Genomic DNA, 27,331 nt, shown 5'->3' on the forward strand with positions numbered 1-27,331 from the left:
GTTCACGTATAAAACGGGACGGATCTGTTCATGTTTTTCTTTTAGCGCTGCAAAATTTTGCCAGTGCAGCCCCCGCGGGGGTCCGTGTCCGAATACGAAGGAGCTGAGATAATAAGTTCGTTTCGTTAGCCCGACGGCTGGAAAGCGCCCGGATCGCAAAGCTGTTTCAGCTCTTGCAGGCCCGTGCCCCGCACTGAGCTCTGTCACCCAGCAAAGCATCGGTGCACGGAACAGCCCATGCAGGGCGGACACGCAACTTCTTTGTCTTTGCAACATCAGCAGGTGGGTGGGATCGGGCAGATCACGGCACCCGGGCATCTCACTAAGTAGGCGAGTCACCCTGGGGGCGACCTGTACCCGCGCAAAAATTCTTCTCACATTAGCAGTGAGGACCCGGGCGTCACCCCGGATCGTTATTTTCCTTACTCATAAGTTTAAGGCATACCGAAAAACTGCAGCGGCCGGAGAGGGGAGCCGAGACGGATGCTACGACAGTCAGGGTGAGCAAGGCGGCAGTTCCACCCCGAATCCAGGTCAAGCCAGGCCGCAGTCCTAGACCCTCCTGATGCTTCCACCCCTGTCTCTTTTCAGCGTGAGCGATGTTTTTGGGGTAGAAATCGACCAGGGTAACCGTCGTCGCGTATGTAAATGACAGTCTTTGGCCGCACAGGATCATGGGAACCGCGCGCCTTTCCTTCTCGTCCTCTTTGCAGCGCGCGCCCGGCAGGGGTCGCGCGACGCAGCGCCGTTGCCGCGCGGAGCTGGGCGGGGAAGCGGAAGCAGTTTAGTCTCATGTCCGGGCCTCGCTCGCTGCGTCTTGTCTCTGGGCCCCGCGACAAGATGGCGGACCTGTCGCTGGACGAGCTCATCCGGAAGCGCGGCGTGACTGTGAAGGGGAGGTGAGCGGCCGGGAGCCGGGACGCAGCGCGCCGGGGCGGGGAGTCACCGGCGGGACCCCGAGCCCCACTATCGCCCCGGCCCCGGGCCTGTTCTAATACCGCCCGCCTCCTCCTCACACCCCCGACTTCCCATTGGCTGAGTCGCTGTCCCCTGGGACCCCTATCTAGATGCTAATTGGCTGGCCTTGTTGTCAGTCAGAGCCGGAGGGGGGGGGTGGAGATTCGGGGCGGGGGGCAGCTGGGGGGCGGCGGCTTCTTCCCCGTCCCCCCCGGGGTGCAGCCGTCCCCCCCCCTCCCCGCGCGTGCGGAACCGGCCTCTCCCGTCTGGGGCCGGCAGCCTGGCAGTGCCATGGGGGCCACTGAGCCCCTAGCGCGGGGGGCGCTGTGCCCTCGGGCGATCGGCGGCGCTGCCACGGGGCGCTTTGGGGTGCCCTGCCCTTTCCCAGTGCTCCCCTCAGCTCTCCAGCTTCCCGCCTCCGCCTGCGCAAGCCCCCTCCCTGCCGGGGCAAAGGGCTTTGCTTGGGGCTTTTATCCCCCTGCTGCCTCCCGAGACAGCTGATCCGCTGTTTTCCTCTTCTCTCGCCTCCCCTAATGCGGCTTTGTCTACACTGGAGAACTGAACCAGGCTAAGCATAAAGGGTTCAGCAAGTCTACACTAGCCGTGCTGAAAGGATTCAGTAACTATTGCAGGTTTGCCCTGAAGCCACGCCAGCATACACTGCTTTATGTGTAGGACCTCACATTTTCTGTGTTCTTGGGTACCCTGCCTGCAGTTCCCGGCACAGCTCCCAGAAGCAGTGGGACATGGAAGGACTAGTTTAAACATTTGGGCTAGTCCGCACCCACACTGGCAGGAGTTCAGGCTGAAATGATTCAGACTAAACAGCAACAAAGAGTCCTGTGGCACCTAAAAGACTAACAGATGTATTGGAGCATGAGCTTTCGTGGGTGAATGCCCACTTTGTCAGACGCATGTTCCAATACATCTGTTAGTTTTTAAGGTGCCACAGGACTCTTTGTTGCTTTTTACAGATCCAGACTAACGCGGTTACCCCTCTGATACTCAGATTAACAGAAATTTAGATCTGAAAAATCATAGTCTCCTTCGTACAGTTGATATCACACCCGCAAAACTATTCAGCGGACTTGTGGATGTGAACTGTTGTAAGGTAGTTAAGAGGTGAGTGATTCTTAGCATAGCAAGTATATATCTAGTGTAGACAAGGCCTATGTGCCTTCTTGATTTTCCTGCCCAGCTACCTTCTCCTGTGGCAGCTTTTGGCCTTCCTTTTTGCCTCAGACACTTGATGCCCCTCAAGGCCCTGTCCATGCTTCTCTTCTCTCTCTGTGCTCTTCCTAGGCAATCCAATCTACTCCCATGGCTTTAGTTTGGGGAGAGATTAGACTTGAACATGTGCTAAGGTGGATGAGTTGAAGTCTACACTGTTTTGTCTAGCATCATCTTCTAAAACAGGTTAGCTTACGCATATTGACTAGTGCAGCATTTCTCAACCCATGGGTTGGGTTGCAAGAAATTGGGTTGCGAGAATGTTTCACAGGGTCGCATGGCAGCTCCTGTCCCACAGGGCTGGCTGGGCTCGCCTCCCTGCACCAGGCACTACAACCTCTGGGGTCCCAGGGCCCCGCTGTCATGATGACGGGAGCCTCAACAGTCCAAATCTGAGTGAGCCACACTGTAACCCTATGAGCCAGGTCAGAACTCCACTCACAAATTTGGTCCAGTCCCAGGGGCAGGACCAAACCTGAGCAGCACTGTAACCCCAGAAGTTGCAGTGCCTGGAGCGGAGAGCCAAACCCAGCCAGCCCCACAGCACAGGAACTGCCACTGTGGGGTGAGTGCTGGGCAGGACCCAACCCCCCCGGGCAGGATCTGACTAAAACCACCCCAGGACCTCCACCCCCAGACTATTTACTGGGTTGCGACAGGTCATAAACATTTACAAATGGATCCTGAGCCTCAAAAGATTAGGAACTACTTGGCTAGTACATTTTAACACACTTTTAAATCCTAGTCTAGCCAAGGCCTTGGCTTTGTCCCTTCATTCATGCTTTCCTGCATGCTTGGAACAGTCTTATGCAGTTTATTACGCCAAGCACTTCCTCTCTCTTTCAAAACTCTTCTTAACAGGAATCCTTACAACCTTCATTTGCTCAGCAGTAATCTGTCAACAGCATCCCTTACTTGAACATTTGTGCCTTGTCTATTTCTTGTTCATGGTGTCTGACGTAGCTTGTAAGCTCTCTGATCCAGCTAATATGCCTTACTTAGTATTTGGCAAGCAGAATACATTTGTATTACTGTATAATACTGTTTAATAGAGGCTTGCAAGATTGTCATGAAAATTCAAAAGTCTAGGCGTAAAATCTGCTTGCCCACTCAAACGTTATGAAGGTGATAACTCTTATGTTATTTGTCACAATCAAGCTGTTAAGTAGAATTTGTAATAACAGGAACAGAGTTATATGGAATGATGTGGTTACTGGTTTCTCCTGTATTAGGGCATCATTCAGTTACTGCAGGAGTGATTCTCTACAGAAAAGTGACAGTCATCATACCACTTACTTTTTTTTTTTTTTTTTAAACCCTTGCTCTCTTGAAAACACTGATTTAACTTAATCCTCAATACAGAGAATCCTGACTGATCTCAACAGCATTAAGTAGATAGCAGTCTGTATAATTCTGCTCAGATGCTAATACTGGAATTGGGTGAATTGAAGTGAGCATGGCGTAAACCACTCACACATCCTAAAATCCGAGGGTCATGCATTTCAAGAAAACATAACTTGTGTCTGTCTGACAGGAATTCTTGAAAAGATGTCAGTACAGGTTAATTTTGTTTTTCTACCAGGCATATTGTGTTACAAAGAACATGTTGAAGGACAAGCTGAATCCAAAAGCATGGAAAGCTGTTCCTGTCCTTTTGATCCTTGCATGGTTCCCCCAAAATAAATAACCCCTGAAGTCATAAGGGCTTTGATGGGAGCTGCTGTATGTTCAGCATTTATAGCTGCTTAAGTATGGACTTAGGAACCCATTTTTAAAAATCTTGTTGTTTTGCCTTTTGCATATCATATATCTATATATATATAGCGAGAGAGAGAGAGTTTATAAATCAGCTTATAAAACACCTCGGACCTTAGATTAAATAGACTATTGGAATATCACTCTGCTGCTGTTCTGAATATGCACGTGCATACGTGGGGTTGTGTTTGGGAATACAGGGTTTTGTTTGCACCAGCAGAAATGCTTCCATTAATGTTACAACCCACTTTATCAGCCTGAAATTTCTTTTTCCAGACTGAACAGCAGACCAGTATTTGGAGGCATTCGATCTCGAATTGGGATTCAGCAAACTCTTCTAAGTAGACCGACGCCAACCATCAGCTTCCAACGGACGTTTGATGCCCGGCAAAAGATTGGCCTCACTGATGCCCGACACAAACTGGGAGTTAAAGATGCTCGGGAGAAACTGCTTCAGAAAGATGCTCGGTTCAAAATCAAAGGGAAAGTGCAGGATGCCCGGGAAATGCTGAATTCCCGCAAGCAGCAGAGTGTGCCTGCTGAGAAGGTGACCAAAGTGATAGATGCCAGAGAGAAGATCAGCTTGAAAAGGAGTGCTCCTACTGCTGCAATTATAAGTCCAGCCATGGGTACAGTGACCCCAGCCATGAAGATCACCAAAACAATTCAGGTAGGTAGTCACTGCTATCCTATCACTCAATCACCACCATCTGTGCTATGACAGGCCAGTTACAATGATAATGGTTGGATAGATGAATCCAAATGATTACCGAGGAGGAGTGTGGGAACTATAGTGATGAATTTTAACCCAGACACTGAAATAGGCATGCCTGGTTTTATGGTGTCTGTGGATTTTTGGTATTCAGAGTGTTTTCTGCAAAATCTGAGCTTTCATGTAATCAAAAGTTATTCTGGTCCTTCTGGTTGCCAATAAAACCTTCTACATGTGACCAAGGCAGCGTTCTGAGTCTTCAGACAGACTGAAGTAGTAGCACTGAAAGGTATGAAGCACCCCCATCTTGCCCAGAAAAAATCTGAGGAAAATATAGGTATCGTCATTAACTCCTACACTGCTGATCATCATAGCAAAACACCCATCTGGACAGCATGGTTGGATATTCTGTTAATTGGCTAGGACCCTCCGCAAAAATAAGATTACAAGTTAGAGTATGCAGTTATTTGCATTTATAACAGATATCTACATTTTTTGTCTTCATTTCCCCCGTCTACTCTTCTATTCCAGCCCTTTTCCAGCACAAGCTGATGATGATCTGTTTTAGCAGGAAAGTTCTCGTTTTCAGGAAGTGGCCTAGTTACTTGACAAATTATAAAACTCAGATTTTGTCCCAGTTTCAATATAACCAACTGATTGGCCTGCCATCTTTCCTCTGCTCACTGAACTCTGACTTTACCCCCTTGCCATGGGTACAACCTTTCCCATCCACCCTCAGGCAGAGATGGATTAAGATTTATTGGGGCCCTGGGCACAAAGAGCATTTGGGCCCCCCATGCTCCTCCCTGCTAAGGGGCCCTGCTTCATGCTCCTCCCTGTCCCCTCCAAGGCCCTGTGGCCTGGCTGGAAGCTGTGGGGAGTCCTGATCCCCCTGCCCAAGGTAAATGAAGAGTCCAGGACTCCCCAAAGCTGCCCAGGCTCCCTGGGTGGCTCTTTGTACAGCCTAGGGTGACCATACATCCCAATTTGGCTTGGACAATCCCGTCTTTAAGACCTGCCCCAGATGTCCTGAGTTTTTTTGGCAAAACTGGGCATTTGTCCCATTTTTTTCTTGCCAACTGATCATCAGTTGTCAAGAGTAAACGGGATAAATGGCCAGTTTTGCCAAAAAGGGAGTGCGGGGGGGAGGGGGGAGAATGGCGGTGCTTGGGGGTGAGCAGCAGGGCCCAGGCCAGCCCTGCACAGGGAGGCAAGGGGGAATATGCTCACTGGGCTCTGGCTGCCAGCCTGGCCAGCGGGTGGGGCCTCGGGAAAGAGGAGGAGCAGGGTGGCAGGACCCTGGAGGGAGAGGAGAAGCAGGGGGCAGGGCCAGAGTTGCAGTGCTCCTGCAGGAGCTCTCACATTGGCCGGGGCTCCTGGGCACAGGCTCTGTGGGCCTGTGTGGTAATCCACCACTGCCCTCAGGTAACTTGAATCTCAGCTAACCCTGCTGGACCCTAGTGCCACTTATCACCTGCCAGGCTCCACAGTGAACTACACGTGCACTTAGTGCAGTGAGTAGACCCCGATGTCACTGTAAAGGAAGAGAGGATGCTGGACAAGTAAAAGGAAAGGAGCTGGGAGAGAGCAGCAACCACCGCACATGATAACAGGCACTTACAACCTGATCCTGACCCCTTCTGTCTGCTAAACTGTCCTCCTCCTCAGGACGAGCACCAAAGCTACCAAAACCTTTTGCTGAATCTCTTACCTGACCACTCTTCTCAGCTGCTTCCCATGTCTGCTAGGAAAAGCCATTTCCCCCTTGAATTTGGAGGACTGAATAAGACTGTCTTCGGAGCCCATTGATCTAGCTCTTTCCTCATCTACAGGTTTTGCTTCAGAGCATCCTAACATGCTCCTTCCTCAGAAAGACCAGAGAAATTGCATATTACCTCTGTAGAGTTCCCAGTCCTTGCCAGCCTGGGGAGTGAGAGACTGGACCAAAGGATAGAGGCTGGCTCTCTCACATGGTAGTGTAATGCATTAATCACAGTACAGTAAAGCTTCCCATAGTCTTTGATTATTCAAATAGTTGACACTTACAGCAATCCTTGACAGTTAAGGTAAAGGGTTGTGTACAGAGCTCTCAGCTGTGAGGCATTAAACTCTTGCAGTGCACACTATAAGATTTAAGTGGCTTCTGAAAACTTGGTCTACTTTAATGACCTTACTGATATTTATGACTGACTCCTCTTGCCCTACAGAGCTGACTAAGGAGTAGTGCAGGGCTTCTCAAACTTCATTGCACCGTGACCCGTTTATGACAACAAAATTACTACATGACCTCAGGAGTGGGAGGGGTGGAGCCCGAGCCCCGCTGCCCCTTGTGGAGGGGAGCTCAGACTTCAGCTTCAGCCCTGGGTCCCAGCAAGTCTAATGTTGGCCCTGGCGACCCCCATTAAAATGGGATTGCAACCCACTTTGGGGTCCTGACCCACAGTTTGAGAACTGCTGGAATTGTGCATAGTAGAGTTAAAAACTGAACATGAAATCACATAACTAACACCACAGAGGAAATCCTACACATGGTCTAAGATTCTTCACAGGTTTTGCCAAAATTCCCAGCTGTTTGCAAATGTCCCTGCTCACAACCCACAAACTAAACTGTCCTGGTCCCATCAGGCAGACAGCCATGTTGCCTTAGGATGCAAGCTTGTCAGATCTCCGAAATGAATGGAAGATTGAGCTTGATCATTACCTGAATGAGAGGCCTCTAAGGAAACCTCGGGGTGCTGCAGGAAGTGGTGTTGGTGGTTTAGTAAGGAAGACATTCTCTCTGAATCTGAATCAGTGTCAGAGTATAGAGCTAGAGGGAGCTGTGCTGCGGGAGATGCTGCCTTCTAGAAATGCAAAACAGGCTCTGACTGGTTGTGATTATTAAAAGTTCCCATGCTACTTTTGCAAAGGGAGTATTAGCTCCATTGTCCCGGGCAAGTTACATACTGCTCTCAAAGATGGCTGCTAAACTGTTAAGATATCCAATATTCCAGAAAAGGAACCTTCAGTTATGGAATGGTGAAGTTGTAGACCCTGGGTTTATTCCAGTTGCGCAGGGTAACTGGTCAGACTGTTGAAAGGACCGGCTGTACCATCTTGTGCAGCATTAGATTCAAGCAAAACTTCATACTAGAACAGGGCTAAGTTCATGCTTGATATAGAACAGAACTTTTGAATTACTTTGATCCTTAGGGTGTAGGCTTCTGGGCAGTACCATAAAATGTGGTTATATGCACAGTTGCTCCCCACAGCATCAAAGAAGGGCAGTCTGCAGATCCTGTCACTTAGCTGTATTTAATATTTGTATATGCACAAGTTTGATCTTAGCCTTGTAGGTTTTAAATTCATCTCCCACTAATCTTGAGCCAAAGCTCACATAATTGGCAGTTATAAATCCTCTACCTAGGCCTTAGCTCTTAATTCCTTTGTTGTTTTGGGCTGGTGTATCATGCTGAACACTTACTACAGGAAAAAAAATGGATTTTGCATTATTCTGTCTCTTCCGTGCCTTCTAACTGAGGCTTTGTTTCGACCTCCTACCATGTCGTGCCATGGTGTATAGGAGAGCAGGGGCGAGAGTCTTGTTTAAGTATTCTTGGAATGAACAAATGGCTGCCCTGTTTTGAGATTGGCAATGGCAGATTCTGGTGTTAATACTTTGGCTGTTTCTTTCCTCTGATATCACAGCAGAAGGCTGCAGCCCCAGGACACTCTCATCCTGCAGGAATGAGGATCAATGTAGTGAACAACCACACACAGAGACAGGTGAGTTCCATTCACTGGCAGTATTGGTATTATCCACTTGTTATTATATGTTTTCCCCAAGGATTAGTAAATGTGACGGGGCATCTTTCATTTTCCTCTGGGTTCCAGTACCTTGGAAAGGGAGGAATTTGAAAGTTCTTTCACAGCTTGACTCTTGTGTGTTCTTGTAAAGAAGGTAGGAGGAGGAAAGGTCAAATAAAAGGGGCCTTTTATATTGTAGCTATCATACATGACAGTTCTGAGAACACAGAGTGGTATTTCCAACTTTTGCCTTTCTGAATTTTAAAGTTTCTGTCTCCCTTCCCTCCAGACTCTTGTGATAAAATCATTGGTAATATTGCACCAGATCATGCAGTTGGTCCATCTTGTCCAACATCCAGCCTGCTAGGCTGGATCGTGATTGTGATTTGTTCATAAATGACCGGGTGTGTTATGTGGGGGGTTCACCTTTCTCAGAAGTTCTGAATACTAGTCCCTGATGAGGCAGGATGCTGGATCAGGTTGACCAGCGTTGTGATTTAGCCTGGTAGTTCCTGTGTTCATTAACTGAGCGCACCTCCTCTGGAAGTCTGAGGGAGACATCTGGCACTCTGTACTGTCACTTTCTTTACCATATTTGCATTTGAAAGCTTTAGCGCCAGCCAGACTTGTAACATTCTCATCACCTTGGATGCTTTTCTCTCTCTTCTTCTGTAACCAGGCTCTTGTTTCTTTTGGGGTTTTCCTCTACAATATCTCAAATCTATATTTTTCCTCTTCATAGCTATGGTAAAACCTTTTTCGCGGCTTGGTCATCTCTTGCCTTGATTTGTGTAATTACCTTCTCTCTGGCCTTCTTTGGTCTTACCTCTTAATTTACGCCCAGAATGCCATTGCTTAGAACAATTCTTTCTTCCTTTCTTCTGGCAATGTTGCTGCATTCCACCAACTTTCTCTTTCCATCCACATCAGATACAAGCCCCTTGTCCTCATCCTCAGTGTTCCTCACAACTCCATCCCTACCAACACTTCTGCTCTCATTTCATCCAACCATCCCTCTTCTTATAGTCCTGCTGCATCTCTTGCCTTCATGCTTTCTTCATTACTGCACCTTATGCTTGGAACAGACTCCTATTTCCTGTGCCCAACCAGAACCTGTGTCCTCCTTAAACCCACTTCTTTTGCAGATCCTTTCTTCACCGATCTCTACACTTTGTGAACTGTTTCCCTGAGTATAGAATCACAGAACTGGAAGGGACCTCGAGAAGTTATCTAGTCCAGTCCCCTGCACTCATGGCAGGACTAAGTATTATCTAGACCATTTCTGACAGGTCTAACCTGCTCTTAAAAATCTCCAATGATGGAGACTCCACAACTTCCCCAGGCAATTTATTCCCGTGCTTAACCACCCTGATGGGAAGTTTTTCCTAATGTCCAACCTAAACTTCCCTTGCTGCAATTTAAGCCCATTGCTTCTTGTCTTTTCCTCAGAGGTTAAGAACAATTTTTCTTCCTCCTCCTTGTAACAACCTTTTACGTACTGGAAAACTGTTATCATGTCCCCTCTCAGTCTTCTCTTTTCCAGACCAAACAAACCCAGTTTTTTCAATCTTCCCTCATAGGTCATGTTTTCTAGACCTTTAATCATTTTTGTCGCTCTTTGGACTCTCTCCAGTTTGTCCACAGCCTTCCTAAAATGTGGCTCCCAGAACTGGACACAATACTCCAGTTGAGGCCTAATCAGCCCAGAGTAGAGCAGAAGAATTATTTCTTGTGTCTTGCTTACAACATTCCTGCTAATACATCCCAGAATGGTGTTCACTTCTTTTGCAACAGCGTTACACTGTTGACTCATAATTAGCTTGTGATCCACTATGACCCCCAGATCCCTTTCCGCAGTACTTCCTACGCAGTCATTTCCCATTTTGTATGTGTGCAACTGATTGTTCCTTCCTAAATGGAGTACTTTGCATTTGTCCTTATTGAATTTCATCCTATGTACTTCAGACCATTTCTCCAGTTTGTCCATATCATTTTGAATTTTAATCCTATCCTCCAATGCACTTGCAACCCCTCCCAGCTTGCAAACTTTATAAGTGTACTCTGTATGCCATTATCTAAATCATTGGTTAAGATATTGAACAGAACCGGACCCAGAACTGATCCCTGTGGGACCCCACTCGTTATGCCCTTCCAGTATGACTATGAACCACTAATAACTACTCTCTGGGAACGGTTTTGCACTCACCTTATAGTAGCTCTATCTAGGTTGCATTTCCCTAGTTTGTTTATGAGAAGGTCATGCGAGACAGTATCAAAAGCTTTACTAAAGTCAAGATATACCATATATCTTTGTGTTTGAGTTAATTATAAGCGCTTTGGGCAGGTATCTTGGCTTTGTGTTTTGGAAACAACCATATGCATTTATGCTTCCCCTTAAAAACAATATTGGCTACAATGTAATGAAAGTATTTGGGAGTTCCCCATAGTGTTGAGCGTAGGGATTCAAAGCATCTAACGAAGCTTGGAAATGAATTGTTCATTCAGCAACAAAGTATGTCGACCTCCTCAGCACAGTGTTTTCTGGGACTGGACAGGCATCTAGCGTGTTGAAGAATGCAGTTTATTCAAAAGGAATTTTGGACTCTTATGCATTTGGCAGCCATCTGCTTACCAAAAAGTCATGTACATATGCTTTAGGCTGATAGCTGGCAGAATGCTAAGGAACAGCAGGCACTAACTCTTCACTGTATTAATGTTGTCCATGAGTCCACATAATATCTAGGGATTCAGAAATCTCTGTGTAGCTGCAGTATTTCTGGAGAACTCTCTTTGCTGTGGCATCCCTGAGGAAGAGGTCACATGCGAGGGCATTCTTGTGTTCACTTGCTTTTTGAATCAGATTTATCCAACCTCAGCTCTTTGTCACTGAGTTGTGAGGGCAGGAGCAAGGCACAGAGAGGGGTTGTTGCTACCATCTCTCTGACAGTGAGCAGGTCTGTTCCTCAGAAGACTGGAGATGGGGAGAGGAAGGTGATGGGCAAGGTGCCATCTAAAGTAAAACCACGCCCTTGTGAGACTACTGTTTGCTTGCTGTTTGTCTTTAGGGCCTGTATGACATGGAAGATGATGATGAAAGTGTATCTCCCCTTCCTAGCAAACAGATGAAAATCACCACCACAAACAGCTTCCTGCACAACGCGGTAAGGGAGTGTCTCAACAGTCCCCACCACACCGTGCTCACCTTGGGTGGACACGCAGGCTGCAGCTTTACAGGGCTTATGTTCTTTTAAAGTATGTAAAAGATCCCCTTGGAATGTGTTTGCCCTCAGCCCCTCCCTTCCCTTCATGCCTGTGCTTCCAGCTTTACCTTGCAGGTCAGAGGAGTCCCCTTTGGGCTCCATACAGTGTTACAAGCCTTTTGCAGCCAGAATGACTGCTTACCGTCACTGGTAGGAGATTCCTGCATGTTGGCTTTTGGCTGTCTTCCCCTTGTGGGGAATAGTTCCTTGAACCTGGCTCATCATTGCCTGAGCATGCGAGTAGTGGAAACTTTCTGGTCCCACTGATCCCAGACTGGACAACTAGAGAGAGAGATCCTCTTGCATTGCAAAATTGCAGCTGGCTGCCTGTCAGCAGGCACCAACCATCTGGGGGAGGGTGGAAAAGCAGGCAAATAGATGTGGCTGTCCTGGCGCACACAATCTGGTTTGGTCCATCTAAGTCAATGCTGAATCAATGCCACTTAACTCCTGGAGTTGCCAGCATCTGACTAAGATTTAAAACTGAGCTCCTGACCACTTGAGGTCATTAAAAATTCCTGGATGTTTTTTTGCAAGAGTAGAGATGTTAGTTCCAATACACTGACCACATTCCAAGCATGATCATTATATTCTGCTGACCTAAAACTCCCCAAGCAGCTTGCAACTGGAGATGTTATTCTTCACATCTCTTCCTGTGATACTAGGTTAGTGTTTCTGGAGAAGAATGGCCACTGCATTCTAGCCCATAGATAGTTGAATCTTAATGGATGAGTGATCTCTGCAGGCAGTTTGAAAAATGCTTTGGGATCTTCAGGATGAATGATGTAAAATGAAAATCCTTCTTAACTGAGCTTTACTAATGCAATGTGAAAACAAGTACCTTTTAACAGTGCTTGTCTGCAAGGAGTGGTGACGACTGTCTTTTAGGCTAAATGCATCCCTAAGTGCTTTAGCTTATTTTCCCCAGCCAGGGATGGAGCTGCTGAGAGTCTCCAGTAGCACCTAAAGTCATCGGACTGGGAGAATGTGACAGCAACTCAGTGTGTGTTGGTAACTCTCCATGGCTATTGCTGCCTGAAAAGGGGTTTCTGATTGAGAAGGTTATATCTTTCAAGGATGCTGTTATTCACCCTTTGTTTAGGCTGGACTGAGTGGCAATAAGTTCTCTCTTTCCAAGACGGTCCCCCTCACCAAAGTGGTCCAGAATGACACCTATACAGCCCCCCCAGCACCTCTTTCTCCCATTCGGACAAAGGCCCTGACAAACATGTCCCGGACCTTGGTGACCAAGGAGGAACCACCAAAAGAACCAGCACCTGTTGAGGTGAGTACAGGATAAGGGGTCTGCCTTCTATTGGAGACCCTCCACACCTCTAAAATCTGTCTAGATGGGCTGGAGGGAGAGCTCGCCTCGATGTCTCCCTCCCACACTCTCAACATGGGATTTGTTACTTAGAGGGTCAAGCCAATCTAGGTGATTAGAACCCACTTCCAGGCATTTTAAAGCTGAATCTGTCTATGAATCCTCATTTATTGCTAAACAGTAAGAAGAGGAAACGTGTGGGCTTCCCATCTTGATGCTTTTGTTGAATTTTCTGTCACCCAGAAGTCCTGGCAAAATCCATGTTACTAGGATAAAAGATAAGAAATGGGTGGTTACTTCGACACCAATGGTGACTTCAGGGACCAGTGGGATTTAACTGACTGTTTACATGTGCAGGGCTAAACTAATTGTCACACTTGGGGTTGAGATGGAAAAATTACTTCAGAGACCTATCAGCAGGAAAAATGGGCTTTATCTGCAAAGATCAGTTGGGCTGGGTTTGAGGGAGCTTAGTACCGTCTTAGTTTCTCAACATTGTTTTCTCCCCTCTCCCATTTGCCTTCCCTAGGGCCCTGTTTGCTTCAGTTTATTCATGCTTTCTCTGCCATGATGTCTTTTCTGATGTCTTTTACTCTGTCCTTCTGCATATGATATGCTCTTCTTTGTGTTGGCAGCCGGTGTTCAGCCCTTTGGAAGGTACAAAGATGACTGTGAACAATCTGCACCTCAGAGTCACAGAGGAAGACATTGTTGTGAGTGCCATTTATTGCTGAGCTCTTTGTGGCTAAAATTTCCCCCATGTCCCTCTCCATAGATTTGATTGCACTAACCACATTTTGTGTTGGTGCAGGAGATGGCATTTGATTTTGTTTTTTGGAAGAGTTCTGAGAGTTCCCTACCTTCCACTTCTTAACCTTTATGCTGAAGAAAAATCCCTTTTAGGGTGCATTGAGACCATCTCTAGTTGGCTGGAGGAGTTGATATCAAGGGATACATGGCATTGTTCTCACCCTTCTACTGCCCACCCTCCACACCCAAAACCTCCACAGCACTTCCACATAGTAAGCCTCCCTTGTGCTCCCAGCCCCTGAGCACTAAACATAGGCCCCCAGCCGATTAGAATTTTAATTCATGTTCCTTTCAGAAATGAAAAACGTGGCAATCCTTTTAATCCCACTTTGGAAAAACCTTCCTTTCTCTTTCAGTTAGACAGAGGGGGGTTATTGGGTTTAACTCCAGTTATTTCCTATGCTATGAATTCTTTCAGTTATTTCCTATGGTACGACTAAAGTAACCTTGAACGCTTCATCCTGCAGTAGTGTTAGTAATCAATCTATCAGACACCAAGTACTTATACCAATGGTGGGCAACCTGCAGCCCATTAGAGTAATCTGATTACGGGCCCCGAGACATTTTGCTGACATTGACCATCCGCAGACACAGCCCCCCGCAGCTCCCAGTGGTCGCTTTTGCCATCCCCGGCCAATGGGAGTTGCGGGAAGCGGCAGCCAGCACATCCCAGCGGTCTAATGCTTCCTGCAGCTCCCATTGGCCAGGAACGACAAACCGCAGCCACTGGGAGCTTCAGGGGGCCGTGCCTGTGGACGGTCAACATCAGCAAAATGTCTCGCGGCCCACAATCAGATTACCCTGATGGGTTGCAGGTTGCCCACCACTGACTTATATCATAGTAGGTATCTCTAGATTGCTAGCTATTTCACTCCCAGAATCTTGAACTACTCAACTGTGGATGTGGGGGCCCTCTTTCTGAGCCTTGCCCACCATGGTAAGACCATCAGATCAAAGCAGTAACTCTAATGTGGCACTGACAGCAACCACAGCCATGACCTGCTATCTGTCCTCAGGAGCTGTTCTGTGTGTGTGGCGCTCTAAAGCGGGCCCGTCTTGTGCACCCTGGAGTGGCTGAAGTGGTTTTTGTGAAGAAGGAAGATGCCATCACAGCATATAAGAAATACAACAACAGATGCTTAGATGGTAAGTTTGAGGCTGGAGTTGAAGGTGGGGTGCATGAATCAATCAAAAGCTTTCCAGCTCGGTGCAGATTTCAGACGGTAATTCAGAGTCTTCTTGTGCTGCTCAAGGAGAGTGTGTGACAGGGAATGTTACTGAGAGCTGGACAAAGGGGGCTGGGGTTCAATGCTACAGGTTTTATGTAGGTAGTTGAGTATCTCCACTGTCCATCAGCGTTGTTTTCAAAATCTATTTCCCTAGGGGAGAGGTCTAGCTCAAAGGTTGCATCTGGCTTCCGCTGAAGTTAAAAACACAAAATTCTCCCCACCAGATAAAACTATTGGTGCATCTAATCCAGTATCCTGTCTCTGACCCCAGCCAATGCTGGACACTTCACAGGAAGGCATAGTGTCCCTGCTTGTGCAGTATAACGAACCCCTGTTTTTTGCAAAGGCCTCAAGGCACATCCAAAGCAATTCTGAAATATGCAGAAATGAATATCAGTCTCTGTACGGATTTTGAATAGTACAGTGATTCAGCTAATACAATTTACTGATGTATTATTGTAGATGGAAATTCATTGTTGACTCTAGATGGTTATTCACTTGCTCTTTGCCCTTGAGCTTGAGGATTGATGGCTCTTGTAACTTTATCCTAGCGAGCAAAGTCACTTAAGGTGCAAGCAGCTCAGAACCAGAGATTCTCCTGCATCTTTGCTAAACCATTGCAGCCTACTCTGTAATTGCTCGGCCAGCTGTTATGCTGGTGCTAGAGTGTTGTAATTGCATTAAGCTCTTACGCTAGCTCCGCTGCTGCTTGCAAGTGCTCTGACTTTGCCATGACTCAAGAGTGAAGCTGCTGTCTCTAATGGCTCCCCACAATTCCCCAATGTGTGGGGCTGCGTCTGCTCACCTCTGTCTGCACGTCAGTGTAATACTTCTGGGGTCTTGCCTTGCTGGGGATATGAAATTTGGTTTTTGGGTTTTTTTAGGGCAGCCAATGAAGTGCAACCTTCACATGAACGGGAATGTCATCACATCAGATCAGCCAATCTTGCTGTAAGTGTTCAGGGTGGAAGAGCCAAAAGAATTCGCAGGTTCTGTTTTGGGGAGGACTTTTTGAGGTGAGGTGCAGGAGGAAAATTTTTCCATGGTAAAAATCTTCTCACAAGAAAATCCTCGGTAGCCCTTTCTCACCTACACCCCTTCAGCTGCACCTAGCGCTGGGTTGCAGCCGCTGCCTTTCCACTCAAGGAAAACAAGATGGGACTCCTTCCACAGCCCATCAGTGCCAGCGTTCCCTTCGCATGCACCTGAGTTGAGTGTGCTGCAGTCTGTTTCCATAGCATCCCTAGCCCCTGCTGGCTCAGGAATGAGAGGCTGGGACCAGAACCCTTCCATGGCCGAAAGCATATCTTAAGCCACGCACCAATGTCTTGGAGGGGGAACAGTAGCTTCTGAGGCTGCCCTAGACTTATTGTAATGTGAGGTTAACTATTGTGTCTGTTTTTCATCATGCAGTCGATTAAGCGACACCCCCTCTGTGAAGAAGGAAGTAGAACCACGGCGGTCGAGTGCAGCTGCCTCCTCAAATCCGCCAGCTGAGGTGGACCCTGACACCATTTTGAAGGCGCTCTTCAAATCCTCGGCGGCCTCTGTCTCTGTGCAGCCCACAGAATTCAAAATCAAACTCTGAGAAGAGAAGAGTGGAGGCGAGCAGTGGACTGGAAAACTTGCTGAAGGCATGGAATGGGGAGAATCACGTGGGAGCGCAGGTGTTACTGTGTTTGCCCACCTTGTGTTTTTTGTTTTCTATGATCGCTACCTTCCTGTACAGTAGTGTTCCCTCTCATGTGTGTATTTTCTGTTTTCATAGTTGGAGTTTTCTTCCACATTTTTCCAAGAGAATAACCTCCCCCTTCTGCCAGTGAGATATATTACCAAGCATAGACCCATGTAACTCCCTCTTTTGCTCCACGCCCCCTTGTGGCCAGCTATTAAAAGTGCACCTAGAGACTTTGAGGGAAGAGGAATGATAAACAGAACCTCTTGTCCTCCGGCTAACAACCTCTGACCAAAAGGTGAAGCCCCTCTGTTATTATCGCTTGATACCAGATTTAATTTTTAAAACTGCTGCATTTGGGGTGGAGCCAGGTGTGATGCTCGGAAGCAAGTAGCATTTTGACAGTTTTATCTCACGTGCACCTGGTAGGATACAACTTCTGCCTGGCTGTTAGATGCTTTGCTGATCAGCAGCTGTGACACTTGGAGGCACTGAGAAGAATCCAGCTCCCCTGTTTATCAGCTGATGGAAGAGTTTGGGCTGTGGGGAGGATATATGCACAAGTGCAGACATACTGCATCTAATCTGCTGTCACAGTTAAGCCTCTGCTATTGTCCTGATGAAGTTCAACATTCAGTAACACACTGCGGGGGAGAAAATAGCTCAGGCTTCTGTGTAACGTGAATATATCCGCTCCTTAGGGTACCCCAGGGTGATCTGCCCTTTCCTTCCTCTTTCTGGACTAACTTCATGTGAGAGCAGGGACTTTGACCAGAAACACTAGAAATCGAGTGTTTCCCTTCCAATTAGGTTGAATCATATCATGTTCTCCCAATCCCTGCTGTCCATGTAGGGACATGAGCTTTTTTAGTGGGTGGGGTGGGGACTGGGAAGTCCTTCTAGCATCTCCAGTCCAATTTTATGGAGAGGAGTGGGTTGGGGAGTAAGTCATGTACTAATATGTAGGAAATAATCCTCTTGTCCACCTGCTCTGAAGTAGTATCAATTGTAAAAGGGCTCCACGTGAGCTATGCTTGGCTGCTATGCAGAACAGCTGCTCATGTACATGGGCTGGAAGGATGGTAGAGGCACTTCATGACCTCAGAGGGATAGCTGTTGGGAAACCAGTGTAAGGGATACAGCAGAGAGGAGAGCATGGAAACCAAGCAAGCCCCAGATAGAGCCACAGAATGTACCTTCCAAGGAGGGACTGTTTGTTTGTGATGAGCCATTGGCCACTAGGTGGCACTTGCCGTGCTCCCATTGTTAGCATAGCATTAACCCAGTGAAAACTGGGAAATCCAGGTAGCTCTAACTCTATTAGTTTCAATTGTATTATGAGAAAAGAGGGAAGTGAAAACCACCCCAAAATCTGGCTGAAGTTTGAACTTGATCCTTCCAGCTATGAAACTAACCAATTCTAGTCAGCACCGCTGACATTCTTTAGTGAACTCTGTCCAGTACCATTGTAGATTCAGACTCCATTTCTTGGTGGACCCTATGTTTCTTTTGCACTCTTGTTTTGTGCAAACTCTTTGTTCTGTCCGGCGGCTACAAACCATTCCTCTCTCATGCCATATCACTCGTAGCCATGGAAAGAACTGAGAACTCAACAGAACTTGCTTTTCTGAGTACTCCTATCTGGAAAATAACTGCAGTTATCGGGGATGCTTCTTGTGAACTGCAAGTGTGTGGGGGAAGGGTTTAAGACACCAATTGTTCCTCTTTTAGATCACCCGTCAGACATCTGTGTTTTAATAAAAGGGGGTGGGAGAAGGGAGTGTTAGGGGTGGGAGAAGACTATGTATTATCTGTTTCAGAATAAATGTTTGTTATACAGAGATTGGATTCTAAGCTTCTTAAGACACTGAGGAAATTGACAGAGGCCAGGTCAGTTGAACTTTGAATTAAGCCTACTGCTTCAGTGGTAGAAAGAAGTTGGGAAGTCTCAAATCAGTAATGTTGGTTCAGTGAATGCCATACATAGTTAAGCACAAGGTGGGGCAGTGGGAGGAGAGTGCAATCCTGGCTCAACTCAGGCAATTGGTACTAATATGACAAAGCCTTACAACTTTGGTGCTGAAGTTCAGCCCAGCTCACTATGTCATCAGAATTATTACCAGCTGATAGTGATAGCTGGCTGCTGTCCTATGATGTGAAATGAGATTGGTTGTCTTGGTCTAATTTTTAGTAGCTAGGTAGCCACACTAACAAAATGGACACTGTCAGTCCACATTATTGGCAGCTTGAAGGCAAAAGAATGAATGGAGCTTTGAGACTGAACAACCCTCAGGGTTGAAATATATTGGTGAGATGATGTGGAGAAACTTGCGTTGCTGCTGTCTCCTCCGTACCTGTTCTGAGAGAGGCCTTCAGTTTACAGGTCTTTTAGGTATCTTTCAGGAGCACTAAGCTCACAACAAACATTTAATTAAAGAGTAGATCCTAACTATGCACTGTCTAACCCTTTTGGCAATTCTAACTTCATGGAGGTCTACAACAGTTGTAACAGTGGAGGGGAAAATCTGTTCCAGTATTCATTTACACAGTAGTCTTTTTGGAGCAGGGACAGCACTGAGCCCAATGGGCCCTGAACCTGAGTAATGTCTTTTAGTGCTACTGCAATATAAATAAGGCAACAAGAACTTGAGAACCTTACACAGTAGCACAACTGTCCTGCCTGCCTCGGAAAACTTTTGTCTGTCCTTTTCTCCCAGTAATAATATTTCTATCAGGACAGAGGAAATGTCTATAAGGCCGCTGACCTTCCAAGTGGTGGAGTGTGTGTGTTTGATGAGAATCACAAGAATTCCTGTGCTGCATCCTTATTTTTAAACATCCATATGTTCTGTGGTGTATTTACCCAGCCCATCATGGCCTCCTTAGGACAGGAGACTTGAGTTGTCTGCATTGCAAAGCCTCTTTACGTGGATGCTTACCTTCCTTTTCCCATTTGACAAGAAACATGGTGGTCTTCAGTCTGGCTAAGACCATCAGGACTGTGTGGAGCAACAAGCCCTAGAACTGCCACTGACCACTTAGCAAGCATGTAAACAGAACCTACATGGTGACAAGCTTTCAAGGTTTATCTTCCTGATAAAAATGCAGCCTCAAGGCTCCAAAAGGGTTTGTCACTACTATGAGTACTGCTCCATGAACACAAACCTGCAGTAACACTAATCCTTTTAGGGGACTGTTTCCCTGTTGATCCACAGTTAGTTCCGAAGGCAGAAAGGCATGGTGCATTCTGGTGTCTCTGTCTAAAAATGTTCTCCATAGTAGTTTATTATGCAGTTAACAAGGAGCTTTCTGGTTTTATACACTAAGCCTTGGCCACAGCTGGAGAAAGGATACAGGACTAGGTGGGTCACTAATCTCCATATTTTTGGCATAGGAAGTTCCTTTACTGTTAGGATGATGTGAATGTAGACACATGCATTAATGATATTTGTTTAAGGAAGAGGTTTATTAAGAATGGTCACATTATTAACATTGCGATCGTACGTCAAACCTGGGATAATTTAACTGACATGGAGATTTATTTAGAAGGCCATGGCACACTTCTATTCCCCTACAGCCCAGAAGCTCAAGGCTGACCATTGAGAATGTTCGGATTATACAAAGGTGAGTTCTACTAACAGACCTTATTTGTAGAACTCTAATATAATTAGTAAGTCACCAAAAAAAAAAAAAGTGCATTTATGTGTTACCTGTAAAGGCGAAGCAGTGGGGGAGCTTGACCTTGGTCATTCCTGAGACTTTAAAGCTAATGAAGGTCACGTTTCCCATGATGTCTACAAAGTGTTCAATCATTTATCCATATCCATTTTTATTCATAATTTAAATAAACCAAATCTTGCCATCCTTACTGCATCAGCCTATTCTGTTAATCTTGCTAACTTAAAGAATCTACCCAACTGCTTTAGACTTCCTATCACAGCTCATCCCTACCTCTCCAAAGAGCTTTCATACCTGCAGCGAGCAGAAGTTAAAATGGTTGAAAGAGCTTTAACTCGGTCAGCTGAAAAAATCTGTTTCTTAAAGAAAACAATTTGTTCCACGGGAGCTGGCATGCTCATGTTAAAGAGAGTGCGAGAATGGGGCAGAGCATTAGAGTCAGCTGCTCATTTCATAGGATTCCATCTTTTTTATTGTCTTTAAGCATTCTGCCACCTTAGTGATTTTGTATCTTCCGATGACAGACTTAAAAGCAGTGGTTTGTGTGAAATGAGCTGGTTGTTCAAGTCCAGTTTCCAGAGGCCCACCCATATCACAACTGTCAGCAATGATAGGTAACAGATACAATTTCTCTCACCCCTAGGGTTGCACTGCACTTCACTGTGGGAATTGAGGCATGTGGACAGTAGTGGGGGAAGACAGAGGAAGAGTGATTTGGAAAGAATTTGTTACCTGTGGCTGTGCTGCGCCTGTTCTGGGGATAGAGAGGTGCTTTTAGACTCCAGGGCTTTACATTTACCTCCTTTCACCAATGAGAATTTTGTTTTTTAAATAAAACTAACATCTTAGAAACAGAAGGGAAGGAACATGCTGTGCTGCCTACACCTAGAGCTTTAGTGTCTTCCAAACTGTCACAGCTTTCCTTGCAACTCTGGGTACAGTGCTTATCCTTCTGCCTTAATTTCCCCGTCTGTAAAGCAGTGTTAATACTTGGCTATGGCAGGATTGTTGTGGGTCTCAGCGGCGTTCTCCGAAGTAGCAAAATCCCCTGAAGAAATTGCCCCAGAATGGAAATTGCTCTAGGGAAAGGGCCATGCCAATGCAATCATTGGAACAGGGTGGATGAGGCGATGTGGGGCAGGAGCCCATGCGCAGCCACCTCCAGGGCGCAGTCAGAAGCGCTGTAGCCAGGCCTCTAGGAAGTAATGGGGGTGGGGGTGAGGGCCCTGTATTTACCCGAACCCCCCTGTGCACGCTCTGACTCCACCCAGTCCGGCGCTGGCAGAAGCCATCCCTGCGACAGGGCAGCGCCTGACGCCCCCGGGCCCCTAGCCGCGCCTGTTAGCAGCACCCTGGCTGCGCGCGCACCCAGCGATGGGGAGGGAGCGCACTGACTAACTCGCTGCGCCCCGAACCTCGCCATTCATCTGAAGCCCCGCCCCCTACCCAATCACTGCGTGACGCCAGCGCCCCCAGCGCGAAGGGGACGCCGCAAACCGCGGCCCGCGAAGGAACTACAGCTCCCGGCGTCCCCTGCGCGCCTCAGCGTCCCGGCTGCTGAGCTGACGTCACCGACCGGGAAATTAAGATGGCGGCCGCCAAGAGGAAGCATGTGAGTACGGCGGAGGCCGGGGCACCGGCGGGCTACACAGGTAACCAGCTGGGGCGGGGACGGGGCACGGGTTTAAAGGGGGGAACCTCTAGCCCGAAATCCCGGGGTCCCCCCCCGCCCCCAGTGTATCCACAGGGGCTGATCAAGCCCGGCCCTCCCATACGCTCCCGTTGCCGCTGTCTGGGTCGGGCGCTGGTTGCTCCGCACGCTGCTGTCCTGCCCCGAGCCGAGCGCCTGCCTGCATCTCCTGTGTGGCAGGGCACCGATCCCGCGGCAGCCTCCCCGGCCTGTGCCGCAGCACGTCCAGAAGCTCCAGTGCCATGAGCAGGGATCCCCGTTTTCTGTGATGACACCCCCCCCCCCAAAAAAAAGAAATCTTGTATAAAAAAACATTAAAGTCCATCAAGTATCGGAGGAGTAGCTGTGTAAGTCTGGATCTGTAAAAAGCGACAGAGTCCCGTGGCACCTTATAGAATAACAGACGTATTGGAGCCACACAAGCTTATGCTCCAATACCTCTGTTAGTCTATAAGGTGCCACCGGACCCTGTCGCTTTTTACATAAAAGTCTGTGTTTTTTTTTTCTCTATGATTAAAATGAAATGCTGAACTTAATTTTCCCTAGCCACATTATGTACAGGTATCAGTTGAACACAATGTTTTACTGATATATTTAAAATTTTTAAACAAGCTTGAAGCCTATCGGTACCATCAGTCGTTATAATAAAATGAATAGGCTTGCTGGGTGCCAGGCCAGCAGCTGCTGCTCTCCACTCTGTCTACGGAGCTGGGTGGCTAGAGAGTGGTGGCTGCTGGCCAAGCACCCAGCTCTGAAGGCAGCACTGCCGCCAGCAGCTTTTCATGCTCTCCTCCCCTCCAGAATACATTCCTTTTACACACCCACCCCACCCACCCTCAGTTTGAGAACCTGTGGAATAAGTGATACTGGTACTTTCAGTAAAATTTAGTTAATATATGTTTTTATTTTTTCACAAAATGTAAAATTTAAAGAGTCTCTGTAAAAATGCAAATTCCGTCTTTTTCCACGGTAAATGGATTTCTAGGCTCTCTGGTTGTGAGTAAAGCACTTTGTACCTTGACACACTTTCCTGAGTTGTCAGGACCAGTGGGTGTTGGGGGAGATCCGGAGATTTATTTATGGGAGACAGGTAGAACCTGATTAGGCAATGAAGTCAGCAACTGATGGTGTTGCCTCCTAAAATGTTTTCTGGAACTTGATGCTCTGCTGAAGTCAGTTGCTTTAAATTGCTACGTCTCTTTAAAAATTGTCCCTTTTAGCCATTCCAGTTAAGCTTTCTGAGAAGCAACAGTCACCTCACTACCTGTATGTGAAGGAGCACAAAGTCCGAGAAGGCACCGATACTACCCACCCTCCAAACCGTACTCTCTTTGTCCTTAATATCCCCCCGTATTGCACAAAGGTGAGTTGTTGGTAGGGTTGCCAACTTTGGTTGGACAGATTCCTGGAGATGTCATCACATGACATAACCTTTAATTCCTGGAAACTCCAGGACAATCCTGGAGGATTGGCAACCCTAGTTGTTGGGCTGGAAGAAGTATTGAAAGAGATATGTGAATGTGGTCTTTTTATTGGGGGCTGGAGCATAACCAGAAGAGCAGAGAGTGATGCTGTAACAAGTACAGTAACTCCTCACTTAACATCGTGCTGATTATAGTTGTTTCATTGTTACATCGCTGATCAATTAGGGAACATGCTCATTTAAAGTTGCACAATGCTCCCTTATAATGTTTAGCAGCCACTTGCTTTGTCCACTGGTTGCAGGAAGAGCAGCCCGTTGGAACTAGCTGGTGGGGGCTTGTAACCAGGGTGGACTGGCAGCCCCCTATCAGCTCCCCTAAGTTCCCTGTGTGGCAGCTGCCCAGCAGGCTATTGATTGCCGAGCACTTGAGCTTTCCTTCCCCCCCTGCTGCTGTGTGCTGCTCCTGCCCTCTGCCTTGGAGATGCTCCCGAGAGCCTCCTGCTTGCTGTGCGGGGCGGGGGGAAGAGAGGTGTTAATGTCAGGGTGTCCCCCTGCCCCCTGTTCCTGTACCCCATCTCCACAGAGCCGGGGGACACACAACAGGGTTCGAGACAGAGGGAGCTTGCTGACAGCAGCTGCTGTCTCAACTTGCTAATTTACTTAAAAAGGCAGTGTACTTAGAGTGGGGTCAGCGTATTTAAAGGGGCAATGCATGCCTCTCTCTCACACACACACACACACACACACACACACACCCCCCCCCCCCCCACTTCCCCCCGCCAGCACTTTGGAAAGTGGAGAGAGTGGTGCGCTCCAGTGGGATAGCGTGGGTTCAGTTTCCGCAGGGAATGTTTGCAGCCACTGCCATGTGTTTACTGTGTCTCCTCCCTCCGTTTGTGCTGCCTTGTAGAGTGTGAGGCTACATTAACAGCAATGTGTTAACCCTTGAGGGTTCAGTCGAATGCTAGTTCATAATTTAGCAGTAGGGCATTCCCTGGGAAATACCCCACCCTCTGACTTCACCTTAACCAAGTTTCACAATCATCATTGCTGTGTACGGTATTAAATTGTTTGTTTAATACTTTGTGTGTGTGTGTGTGTCTATAGACACACACACACACACACAAGTCTGAGTGTGTGTATATTTATTTCCCTGGAATCTAAACCCCTCCCCCCCTTACATTAATTCTTATGGGGAAATTGGACTCGCTTAACATCGTTTCGCTTAAAGTAGCATTTTTCAGGAACATAACTACAACGTTAAGTGAGGAGTTACTGTATGTTAGTACTTGTATGGGAGAGCTGCACGGACCAAACAGTGGTGCAGGAAGAGGGTGACGATGACTCAGCAAAGGCTGTGCTTCCCTCTGAGGTTTTGTCTAGAATAAGGAAAAATGTGTCTTGTTTGTTAGCTAACCCCACTTGAAATACCACTTGGGATCTAGTGTAGATGCAGTTTAATACCTTTAAACCCACGTTAGCTAGTCAGACAACCATAGTGTGGAGCCAAAAGTTCACCTTGACTAGCTAACGAGTTTTGTAAAATCACCCTTTGTCCTCGTTACAAGTTACAGGGGGGATCACTGAAGCCCATGTCTTCCTTCTTGCCTGTAAGAAAGGTAAATTTGCCTGGTGCTCCTCCCATCTTGTGACATATCCAATAACCTTGGGGAGTTGCCACAGATTTGCCCACACAACCTCCTTAACCTCAAGGGAGCTGCAGTGCTTCTGAAGCTTATTCGTCCTACAAGGCAGAAGTCTAGGGACTCTGTTACACCAGTTCCACAAGGAAACTGGTGTAAGTTTGTTCAGTTAGCCCAGAGTTGTAGGATATCATTGCTTTTAAAAGTACAACTGATAAACCATCTCACTGACCAAAGGATTAGCGGGGCTTCATAGGAGCCGGGTTTGATCTTCATTCCAGTCTCACTCCTAAAATGTGTTTGTGCTTCAAAAGTTTGTGCATGTTTTTAGGCCATGATGCAGCTACACAGAAGTACAAGCTGATGCAGACACAGCTCAGGCGTTCTTGGCACTGTGTTCTGAAAATCTCCTAACTGCGATGAAAACACATGAGCCCTCTGCTCACTATAATTTATCCCAGAGTAATTGCACCACAATTTGAAAACAGGTACAAAATTTGAGTGTGGACACTCCCCTGTGGGCTGAGAGGCTAAATCTGGCTCCCTCGTGGTAGGTGCGCTACCAGATGGGGGACCCAGGCGAGGATGTCTTGCTCCTTGATCCACCAGTTGCAGGAAGCATTGTGAGGCATCAAACTCTGCATGTGAGGGGAATGGCAGAGGGCTTCCTTGTCATTCAGCATTGACGGCTGCAGATGAGTACAGGGAGAGGGTTATAAACCATTCTCAGCTGGGAGGATGGTGATGGCTGCAGTGTGGAATCTTTGGAAGTAGGGGGGAAACAGGGTATCTACAGCAGGCTGTAGCCCCCGTCTCCCAAGGGGAGGGCACACAGGTGAGCCCTGGTCACTTTTCTCTCTCTCCCTTGTATTAAGGCATGTCTGTCCAGGCTGTTTTCCTGCTGCTCGTCTGTCCAGTCTGTGAATGTGTGTGAAAAACCGGGGCCACGAGAGAAACCAGAGGCACCCAAGTCCAAATTCTTCAATCTCAAGACAGTTACGGTAAAGCTCAGGGAGACTCTGAGAAGAGCAGAGGGAAAGGGGGCATGCTGTAGGACAGGGATAGGCAACCTATGGCACACGTGCCGAAGGCGGCATGCGAGCTGATTTTCAGTGGCACTCACACTGCCCAGGTCCTGGCCACCAGTCTGGGGGGCTCTGCATTTTAATTTAATTTTAAATGAAGCTTCTTAAACATTTTAAAAACCTTATTTACTTTACATACAACAATAGTTTAGTTATATATTATAGACTTATAGAAAGAGACCTTCTAAAAACGTTAAAATGTATGACCGGCTCATGAAACCTTAAATTAGAGTGAATAAATGAAGACTCGGCACAGCACTTTTGAAAGGTTGCCGACCCGTGATCTATATAAACGTTTTGGGGGAGCTCTCTCTTTGTATATACCAGGGGTCGGCAACCTATGGCATGCGTGCCAAACACGGCATGTGAGCCGATTCTGAGTGGCACGCAGCTCCCTGCCACGGTCCTGGCCCCACTCAGTCCTCCCCCCACCCCCTGGCCCATTGCTGTCCCCTGCGGGGGCAGCAGGCAAAAGCTTGGTTCTGCAGCAGCCAAGCTTCCCTCCTCCCCCTCTTCTTCCCCTGGCGTGGTGCTTTCCTGCCCCTTCTCTCCGTCCCTGCGCCAATCAGCTGATGGCCCTAGTGAGGGGGAGGGGGAAGAGCGGCAGTGTGCACACACCTCCGTAGAGCAGGCAGAGAGAGGTAGGGACGGAGCCTGGGGGAAGGGGGTGGAACAGGGCATATCCCTTCCAGCCCCCTGCCATGAGCCGCTCACCGAGCATCCCAGCCCTCTGCCCTGCACCCCCCACACACCCCAGCCCTCTGCCCCGAACCCCCCACCCCAATACACACCCAGCCTTCTGCCCTGCACCCCCACAGCCCCATCCTTCCGCCCTGAACCCCCCCACACACATTCAGCCTTCTGCCCTGCAACCCCCTACCCCCAGCCCCCTGCCCTGACCCTTGAACCCCCCCACTCCCCTCTGCCCTGAACCCCCCACACCCCAACACGCACCCAGCCTTCTGCCCTGGACCCCCCCAGCCCCCTGCCCTGACCCTTGAACCCCCCCACTCCCCTCTGCCCTGAACCCCCCACACCCCAACACGCACCCAGCCTTCTGCCCTGGACCCCCCC

General features: G+C 47.8%; 2 protein-coding genes and 1 non-coding gene across 4 annotated transcripts in view; 2 read left to right on the forward strand and 1 right to left on the reverse strand.

The window, feature by feature from the left end:
- Positions 1–293: 293 nt before the first annotated feature.
- LOC117871430 lies at positions 294–443 on the reverse strand. Its single transcript, XR_004644231.1, has one exon. It is a non-coding gene; the product is annotated as a U12 minor spliceosomal RNA (small nuclear RNA).
- Positions 444–714: 271 nt separating this feature from the next.
- On the forward strand, positions 715–20,431 carry POLDIP3 (DNA polymerase delta interacting protein 3). 2 transcript variants are annotated; one of them, XM_034774886.1, is made up of 9 exons: positions 715–899; positions 4,219–4,612; positions 8,345–8,419; positions 11,506–11,601; positions 12,803–12,985; positions 13,660–13,737; positions 14,851–14,980; positions 15,948–16,014; positions 16,477–20,431. In XM_034774886.1, exons 1-9 carry the CDS (start codon positions 793–795, stop codon positions 16,649–16,651), a joined length of 1,305 nt encoding a protein of 434 aa, XP_034630777.1. In that variant the 5' UTR covers positions 715–792; the 3' UTR covers positions 16,652–20,431. The 2 variants fall into 2 exon arrangements, with proteins under 2 accessions (XP_034630777.1, XP_034630772.1); XM_034774881.1 differs by having other exon boundaries at positions 735–899; positions 8,342–8,419.
- A 1,499-nt stretch (positions 20,432–21,930) lies between these two features.
- The window catches only part of RRP7A (ribosomal RNA processing 7 homolog A), a 15,816-nt gene continuing 10,415 nt past the window's right edge, over positions 21,931–27,331 (forward strand). Inside the window, exons 1-3 of the mRNA XM_034783511.1 lie at positions 21,931–22,068; positions 23,327–23,469; positions 26,048–26,262. Coding sequence (XP_034639402.1) covers positions 22,005–22,068; positions 23,327–23,469; positions 26,048–26,262 — 422 coding nt within the window. The 5' untranslated portion in view covers positions 21,931–22,004. The remainder of the gene's footprint in view (positions 22,069–23,326; positions 23,470–26,047; positions 26,263–27,331) is intronic.

This window comes from Trachemys scripta, chromosome 1 (genome assembly GCF_013100865.1).
Source record: "Trachemys scripta elegans isolate TJP31775 chromosome 1, CAS_Tse_1.0, whole genome shotgun sequence".
In the NCBI taxonomy this organism is placed as follows: Eukaryota; Metazoa; Chordata; order Testudines; family Emydidae; genus Trachemys; species Trachemys scripta.

What these genes read in the sequence shown, in the direction of transcription:
- POLDIP3 (XM_034774881.1), top strand. Translation starts at nt 793, where the DNA reads ATGTCCGGGCCTCGCTCGCTGCGTCTTGTCTCTGGGCCCCGCGACAAG. An exon ending in GGCGTGACTGTGAAGGGGAG is followed by an intron (nt 900 to 4,218) that starts GTGAGCGGCCGG and finishes TTCTTTTTCCAG; the next exon opens with ACTGAACAGCAGACCAGTAT. An exon ending in TCAGATCAGCCAATCTTGCT is followed by an intron (nt 16,015 to 16,476) that starts GTAAGTGTTCAG and finishes TTCATCATGCAG; the next exon opens with TCGATTAAGCGACACCCCCT.